Consider the following 9,178-nt stretch of genomic DNA (forward strand, 5'->3'; position numbering starts at 1 on the left):
AAGTCAGTCTGGTTATTAATAAGTGGAGCTGGTGATGCTGTTTGTGGGGTTGTTTAATCAGATCTTGAGAGATGTCATGTATTTTATTTCAGTTGATTTCATCTAAGTCTGTGTCTGAAGTCAGTTGTAGTAGTTCTTGTGTTTCTCTTTTCTTCAGTGATTCTGTTTGTTAACAACAGCTGTTCATCACTAATTCACAATCAGCACTTAGTTAATCGCTTAATCACTTAATTGCAATATATATCTTCTTTCAGTGAACTCAACTGAATTAAGTTCAGAGTACTCGTAACTGTTAGTTTTTTCAACTTAAATGGTTTAAGGCAATCAGTTTCCTCAAACGGTTTGAGTTAACATAACTTGTCAGGTTTGAGTGAGGCTGTGTCTGAAGTCAGCTGTTGTTCCTTTCTCTCTTTTCTTCAGTAATTCTGTTTGTTAACAGCAGGTGTTCATCATTAAAGCTCAATTAATCACTTAATCACTTAATTGCAATGTATATCTTCTTTCAGTGAACTCAACTGAATTAAGTTCAGAGTACTCATAACTGTTAGTTTTTTCAACTTAAATGGTTTAAGGCAATCGGTTTCCTCAAACGGTTTGAGTTAACATAACTTAAGGATATCTGTTTACTCAAACCGTTTGAGTTAAGTTTACTTGTCGGGTATTACAGTCAAGGCAATCGGTTTACTCAAACGATTTGAGTTAAGTTAACTTGTCGGGTTTTACAGTGTGCTTGTGAAGCTGATGGGCCAGGATTTTCCACATTTGTGTAACAAAAGTGTCTCTACCTCACCTGTGGATAACAGATTGAATTCTGCCTGCAAATTAAGCCTTTGTTTATAGGGCTATGAGCATATTGGTAATCGAAATCTTGAATACTGGGATTGAAGTGTCTTCATAGGTTAGTATAACCATTCTGCACCATGAACTCATGGTCTGTGACATGGCAGAGGAAGCTTTCATAACAGTACTTATTTTATCCAAATCTGGATCAATAACACAGTTTAGATCTCACCTCAAATATCAAAATATGTGTGTTCAGAGCTGGGATTTTGACAACAAATTTTGATCAAAAAGAGTGTTCTCAAAGTTTGGGGCATATACATTTACCAAAACTACTGGTGCTTGTCAAAAAAATAAATAAATAAGTAAAAAATAAAAAACAAGGAAGAGGAAATCAGAATCAACGATCAGCCAAAAACACCCATCTTCAATCTTTATTTGTCCTTCTAACTTCAGCACAAAAAAAGACTTGCACTCTATTCATTTACTATTTGCTTTTTTCTTTAGAAAAAAAACTAATACTAGCTTTCAAATTTTTTCGTATTCTATCTTTTTTTCGTTTTATTTATTAAATTATTTTTAAAACCCTTGCTACGTGTTCTGCGTTAAGCTAACTGAGACTTGTTATAGCACTTGCATATCATTGCTCTCTTGTTGATTTTGATTGCTTCCATTGTCTTCATTTGTAAGTTGCGTTGGATAAAAGTGTCTGCTAAAATGACTTAATTTACATGATACAGAGCTTGTTTCAATGGGTTAGTCATGGCAAGTTTTTTTCCCCAGGAGAAGTGCTCGGATCCAGATAAACCTTCAGCACATTTTGCTTGAACTTCACCTCATGTTTTCTGTCCCATCTTAAGCCATGTTCTCCTTTCAAATATAGGTTTCAAAGATAGGTTTTATGTACTCTTCAAAGACTTCCAAGACTGGTACACATTCTACTTTACAGACTATTTAAAGGATAAAAAAGGAAAACACAAGGGATCACCCAATTTTTATTTTTAATTTTTTAACATCAGTTTACAAATTTAAGTATTTCCTTGTTTAAATTAGCATTTATATGAGACATGATAAATTGTAGTAAGTTGTACTGTTTCTTTTTCTGGTGTTCATTCATGTTTATTTTGTGCTGAAGTAAAGTAGAAGTAAAGCAGAAGACATGATTAGGTCACTTGCCACTTGAACTGAGGAGGCTAGAGTGATTGGTCATGCCACAAATAGCATCAAAATGACATTTATTGTTCATTTATTGTGACATTAATCAACCATCAGTGTTTTGGAAATTGACTTTGGTCCTACAAAACTATTTCAGGCTGAACTTAAAACTTACTTTTTTTATTTAAAAATATCATTACAAATTCTTTAAAATATTTCACCGAATTATCTACTCCTACATTGTTGACTTGTGCTTTGTAAATTGTAAGTCCGTTACTGGGTTTTGAAATGATAGCACACAATGATAGCAATGACACTTCAAATTTAGAACAACATCCTTTTTATCAGTTACAGGCACAGAAATGGCAGATAGTCTGACCACCACTCCTCGTCTCATCAAAACTCATTTACCTGTTCAGCTAGTACCCAAGTCCTTCTGGGATCAGAACTCAAGGGTAAAGTACTGGGGATTATTTTGATTGTATGATGTGACTAATACTGTAGCTGATATGTAATTCAATCTGCATAGGTCTGACTGTATATTAGCTTCATCATTTTCTCATTTGTACTTTAAAGGTAAGCTTGTGAAATAGTTCATGACTAAAAGTAACTATTTTTAACTTGATTTCTTTGAATTGTAAATATGTGTAAATAAGTATAAAAAGTAAAAAATAAAATAATAAGTGTAAAAAATCTACCTTAAACACTACCCTTGTAATCGACAAATAGCAGATGGGGACCAGTTTGGGAATTTTTTTTTGAAAATAGACATGTTTGCAGTTAGGTTTGGAACTGGTAGTAGAAATTAAACACTGCAGATTTAATAAAAGTGAAGAACTGTAGTTCTGAAACAAATGTTCTGAAATTGTAACTCTGATTAAGACAAAACATGTTGTGTATTATGACATAATAATATATATATATATATATATATATATATATATATATATATATAATTTTTTTTTTTTTTTCACTTATTTCAGATTGTGTATGTAGCACGTAATGCAAAAGACAATGCTGTTTCCTACTTTCATTTTGATCGAATGAACATGGTACAGCCTGAACCAGGGGACTTTAACCACTTCTTACAGAAATTTATGAAAGGAAAAAGTAAGTTAAACCTATATATATATATATATATATATATATATATATATATATATATATATATATATATGTGTGTGTGTGTGTGTGTGTGTGTGTGCGTGTGTGTGTGTGTGTGTGTGTGTGTGTGTGTGTGTGTGTGTGTGTGTGTGTGTGTGTAAATTTCTAATATACAATCCCTACATTAAGAGGCTCTGTTTTAACGTTAACAATTTCTCATCAGATGTGTTTGGTCCTTGGTTTGACCATGTCAGTGGATGGTGGGAGAAAAAACAGACATATTCTAACCTACTGTACTTGTTCTATGAGGATTTGGTTGAAGTAAGCTAAATTGAATATGAAGTGACATATTCAATTTAAGTGAAGTGACAATCTTTAAAAGTTTTCATGAAGTGACAATCTTAGAAATCAATGTTAAATGTGTATTTTTCTTTGTCTTTTCCAGGACACTGGACGTGAGGTGGAACGTTTGTGCTCATTCTTGGGTGTGTCCACTTCAGTTGAAGAGAGGGAAAAAATAACAAAAATGGTTCAGTTTGACGACATGAAACAGAACAAGATGATCAACCATGAAACAATCCCTTTCATGGACTTCAAGATCTCACCCTTCATGCGAAAAGGTTAATAAACCACTGAATTATGTCATTTAATTCTTCCGAGTTCTGTCATTCCATTTGGATTTTATCTTATTTTTTTGTGTTCCAAAAGGTAAAGTAGGAGACTGGAAAGGTCACTTCACTGTGGCACAAAATGAACAGTTTGATGAGGTCTACAAACAGAAGATGAAGAATACCACACTCAAGTTTCGCACAGAGATTTAATATTTGAGTTCTAGATCTTTTTGATTGTTACTGATATTGATTATTAGAAATTGATTGTTAGTGATAAAGTGTACATCTTTCAGGACATAAATAGAATAACCTCTGAAGTTTTTTAACCAGTGGTAGACTAAGGGCCAGGTTTACTAACAGCAACAGTACAAACCGTCTTTTGGGGTTAAAATAGTACCATCAGGATTTACTAAAGATGTACAGTGAAGAATAAGCTCTGAAATGGCGTGGACACAGTTATTTTTGTGCCTGACTTTATTGAATATGCATTTGTTGGAATTTTCTTTTCAGACTCAAAATTTATGGGAGGAGATTATTAAAATTAATCGTGCAACGTAATTTACTAACATTTTCGCTCGTCAAATTACTGGGATTTGCCCATATTATTTAACACCACAAAAAAGCATGACTTAAATGTTTTGCATGTGAAATGGCTGCATTGGTCGATATGTTAATGAGATGTTTTTTGTTCTTTAATTTGCGTATTGTCATTTAATCACCCTCAGAAATTTCCATGCCCAATCTGCACTGTTTTGGAATTGCGGTTTCTTGCTATTTTCCCCTGTTTAGTAAATCTGGTCGTAAGACAGTAATTCAGGCCTGGAATTTGAATCCATCCCAGGCTACTCCACTGCTACCCTCACTGCCAACCAGGGGCGTCGCTAGGCCCTTTTTAGGGGGGCTTCAGCCCCCCTAAACTTATGCCCAGCCCCCCTAAAAAATTATTTGATTAATTAATTAGTGATCGCTTCAGTCCCCTTTAAAAACTCATTTGAAACGGTGGCAAGCTGCATCAAGTTCCGGCTCCTCCCCTTATCTGAGTCTGCATGGATTCAGCGCGTTTTTCAATCCACAGGGGCGCCGAGCAGAGCGAACATCAGAGAGTACAAGGTGTGTGTGAGTGTGTGTGCGTGTGCGTGCGTGTGTGTGTGTTCTCGCATCCAATACCAATACGTCTTCGCTGCGTTCACCTTCAGCCTTTATCACGGTGTGACAGTTGTTTTTTCTTCCAACAAAAATGAAGCGATTAACACCCATGAAAACATACTTGAAACGATCATGATTTATTTTAATTTACTTTTCAAAATTCAAAACATATTATTGTGTATTTCGCCATTACATTATGCAGCCATTCACAGAAATGATTAAAGACACACATCATTGTCTGAAAGTACTAAATGTCACAGAGAGAGAAACATCATGTGGAGTTATTTTGTTTTGTATTATTAAATATGATTTTGTATTAAGTAATAATTAATCATTAGTGTATCATGATACATATATTAGAGTAAGAGTAAAGGGATCTGTGATTTTTTTTTTTTTTTTTTTTTTTAAGTAATTGATTTATAGAAGTGGCAAATTGATAATGGTGTTATTTTTAATAAATAGAAATAAATATAGAACAGATTAAACATATTGCCAATAGACAATTACATTAATACATGTTTTGTCTATATTCTTAATGAATATTAGCTGGTTAGTTAAATGATTTGAAATGAAATAAATTTCCAGGGGCTGACTTGATGTATAACCAACCGTATTGTTGATTATAAAGGCTAAAAAGCTAAAAATTAATAATAATAATAATAAAATATAATAATTTATTTTTCATTGTAGATGGATATACAACATTTTTTTTTGTCGTGCGGGAGTAGGTCTGCAAATGAGCAACAGTCAGGTGAGAATAGAACAGACAGCCTCACACACACAATACCACTGTGTTCCCAAGATTCATTGCAGTCATTGAACCCTTATGTTGTTTTAATTTTCTGCTAATTTCCACATACATTTCATAAGAAAAAGCTGTGGTATCATCAAAGGATAAACATGAATGTCCTAATACTGAATCAGGAAGTCTTTATTGTAAAAATCTACATTCCCAATTCAAAATTTTCCAGTGACCGGTCACATCTAAAAAACTGTATTAGTTTTTTTTTACAGTGTTGTATATGGCTCAGTCAGTACTCCTACTCCCATATATGAAATACAGGGAATACAATGGAATAGTGGATTGCAATAAGGTTAGTAGTATACAACCCTACCCTAATAGTCAAATATAATTTTTTCATCATACCCTTATTGGGGGCTGAGCCCCCCTAAAATTAAAATCTTAGAATCGCCCCTGCTGCCAACTGTGTTATATGAGAGTTGGTCTGACAGCTAAGACCGAATCGGACAAGAATCAATCTGATCAGTGGCTTGATCCACTTGTATTGATCATACTTACTTATAATTTGTTTCCTTTTGGGATAAAATGTTATTTATCAACCCTGTTGATAAGACACAAAAGCCTGGTGTTATATTGTTATTATAATTATTACTATTTTATTCAAAGAAATATGTTCATCCAAAATCCAGATACCTAGAAGTATTAGAAAAAAATGAGATTGGGAAAGATGTTTTGCAACTGGTCAAAACTGGAAAATTTATCATCTTTATAAAAATCCTTTACCAAGGTCACCTCCACAGAGAAAATAACTTACCTTTCTGGTCAGGCAGAAATTTATGATTACCACATTTGGGCAGGTTCACTGAAGGACATGCAATATTCTTAGTAGCCCTTTTAAAATTTTCTTAAAAATTTGAATGGAGCTGAGCACAAAAACTAAATAAATAAATCTGGCACTGGGAATTCCTCAAGGATACATAATTATATATATTAAAAAAAGAACAGCTGCAAGGGAGCTATACTGAAACATAACTAAGCTTACAGTCACTGAGGAGACACTCCAGACCCAGTATTCGCATCTTGATCTCTGCTCTGCCAGAACATCATAGCCCTGGCATTAAGAGCCCAGTAATAATTTAGAAAAACTGGTAGTGCTATACCAGTCATCCCCTTAGGCTTCTGTGTGTGGACCTTAGAGATTCAATGTGCTCTATATTCCCTAATAAATGGCAAAATAATCTAGCTGTCTGAAAAAGAATGAAGCTAATATATTGTCAGCTTCTGAAAAAGAAAGACAAATTGAGGCAGAGAGACCAATTTTAGTAGCATTGACCAATTCAAGACAACATAAGACCTCTCCACTTTTCAATGGATAATTTTAGTTTCTTAATGGCTTCAGTGAAACTAAGATGTTTTGAATTAACAGGAATGACTATACCTTAGTGCAGTCATGGGCAACTTTTTTGGCAGTGACATACATTTTGTGTTTTGCAAAGTTTGCAGCTTCAGCTGTTGCGGTGTTCACTCACATTGTTTCTAGTTTGTTGTGTAGTGATCAGATGCATTTTAAATAATTGCTAAAATCTTAACTGGCCAAAAAAGTAACTTCTAAAAAAAAAAAAAAAAAAATATATATATATATATATATATATATATATATATATATATATATATATATATATATATATCCTGATTTTTTTATCCTGACACAAAATAACCAGCTAACATTAATTGACTAATCATATCAGCAGCACATTTGACAGTGTGAATGAGTACTAGTCAGTTAAAATCACTATCATTCTAAATAGATTATAAGAGCAAACTGATTGCTAGAAAAGGAGCGAAGAAGTGCTTCCAATCAATGGTTTTGGCATGAGTAAAGAATTGTATTAAAACATCCTTTGTTACATTTTTTTTTTTTTCAAATACTGCAATATATGCCTGGTCCATGTATGGCTATATATTGATACATAAATATAATATGTATTAGCTTTATTGAAACATGTAATTAATCTCTCTTGCACAAGATTAATTCATGGGTTTCCATATTGGTGAACACATTCAAACATTCATTGGTCCATATTTATGTACATTTAAACACAGCAATAATTAAATAAATACATTTCCTCCCACTTTCCATCAAGTTTGTTATTGTGTGTAAATACTTGAATACAAATAAAATGATTCAACAAAACTGACATAAAAGTTTACACACATTTGATGAACCAATCATAAAAGATGATAAAGAGCACCTGAACAGAACAGGGGTCAATATCAAGTCAAAAATTACATTTAGGTGAATTGCCCTAAAGAGGGACACTGCCTAATGTGTTCAAAATCACATCACCTCTCAAATAATGTTCAATGTTTTGGTTACATATCGCAATATGTCACAGAAATCTGAAATGCAAAAATGTCCCACATACACCCTACAAATGCAATTCACCCTACATTTATTCATTTAGCAGATACTTTTAGCCTAAGCGACATTGGTTCAGACATTTTTTTGATTAGTACAAGTTAGAACAGGGACTGATTAAGGTACAGCAAAAGCATAGATTTTAGTATTATTAAGATGCAGACAGGTGCTCACAGATGATGTTTGATTGCACATGATGAAAATCCAGCCAGAAGAGGATTGCAATAGACCAGTCTAGAAATGACAAGGTTCTGGACAAAAAGTTGAGCAGTGAGATTTTATGTCACTCTTCCACCAAGACACATGCAAGTTTTAAACTAATCTGAGGTTGCATATGTGTCACAGTGCCTGGTTGGTGTATCCCTGGGTGTCAACTAGAGATCTCACTTCCCCGTATCGCAAACAGCTGTTCCCACTCGCATTGTTTGCACCTGCCTATATATACCCTGTTTGTTTCTGTCATTGTTATGGAGTCCTTGTTTAATGTCACCCTGTTATGTCATGTTCCCTGGCTTATGTTCGTGTTTATTATTTTGGACTGCTTACATGGATTTTGACCTTTGCCTGGCTGGATTAATGATTCTGGATTACCCTAATAAACACTGCGTTTGGATCTACCTGTTTGTGTGCGTTCCGTGACAATATGGTCACATGTGGTCTGTCATTAGAAGGACAATCAGCTGTCCTTCCTGCATCCTTTAACACCGTCTTAGGCATCTTACATTACGGACATTGGAGTTTATTGTTCTGGCCACATCTGCAGCAGGACGATGACATGTTCACACAGGTGATCAGAGACCTGGGCATCTTTCTTCTGATGTTTTTCAGAGTCAGTAGAAAGGTCTCTTTGATAACCTGAGTTAATGGAATTGTGACATTAATTTTCTCCTGCCTACAAACCATATATGTCTTAAGGACTGTTCCACATTTGCATGTGTAAAAATTGTTTATGGTTCATCAAACAAGCAAAAAAAAATAAATAATAATAAATAAAAAAAAATTGTTTAAACCCTTTTTTTAAATAAAGATATGTAATGCCTATTTGGAATGTCTTTAAAATACAGTTTCCTGAGTTGTTTTTTTTTTTTTTTTTTTTTTTTTGAGTTTATACATTATGAAGTGTATTTATTGATTATACAATTACATTACAATATATAAGTAAATTCATTGTCACATATTTTTCAATGTGTGAAAAGCGGCAGTTCCTTATGCATGTAATAT

General features: G+C 33.6%; 1 protein-coding gene across 1 annotated transcript in view; it reads left to right on the forward strand.

The window, feature by feature from the left end:
* Positions 1-4,208, forward strand: part of LOC113107808 (cytosolic sulfotransferase 2-like) — a 35,193-nt gene extending 30,985 nt beyond the window's left edge. Inside the window, exons 4-8 of the mRNA XM_026270534.1 lie at positions 2,284-2,390; positions 2,919-3,045; positions 3,263-3,360; positions 3,485-3,659; positions 3,748-4,208. Coding sequence (XP_026126319.1) covers positions 2,284-2,390; positions 2,919-3,045; positions 3,263-3,360; positions 3,485-3,659; positions 3,748-3,860 — 620 coding nt within the window. The 3' untranslated portion in view covers positions 3,861-4,208. The remainder of the gene's footprint in view (positions 1-2,283; positions 2,391-2,918; positions 3,046-3,262; positions 3,361-3,484; positions 3,660-3,747) is intronic.
* Positions 4,209-9,178: the final 4,970 nt, after the last annotated feature.

The sequence above is a fragment of the Carassius auratus genome, chromosome 8 (assembly GCF_003368295.1).
Source record: "Carassius auratus strain Wakin chromosome 8, ASM336829v1, whole genome shotgun sequence".
In the NCBI taxonomy this organism is placed as follows: Eukaryota; Metazoa; Chordata; class Actinopteri; order Cypriniformes; family Cyprinidae; genus Carassius; species Carassius auratus.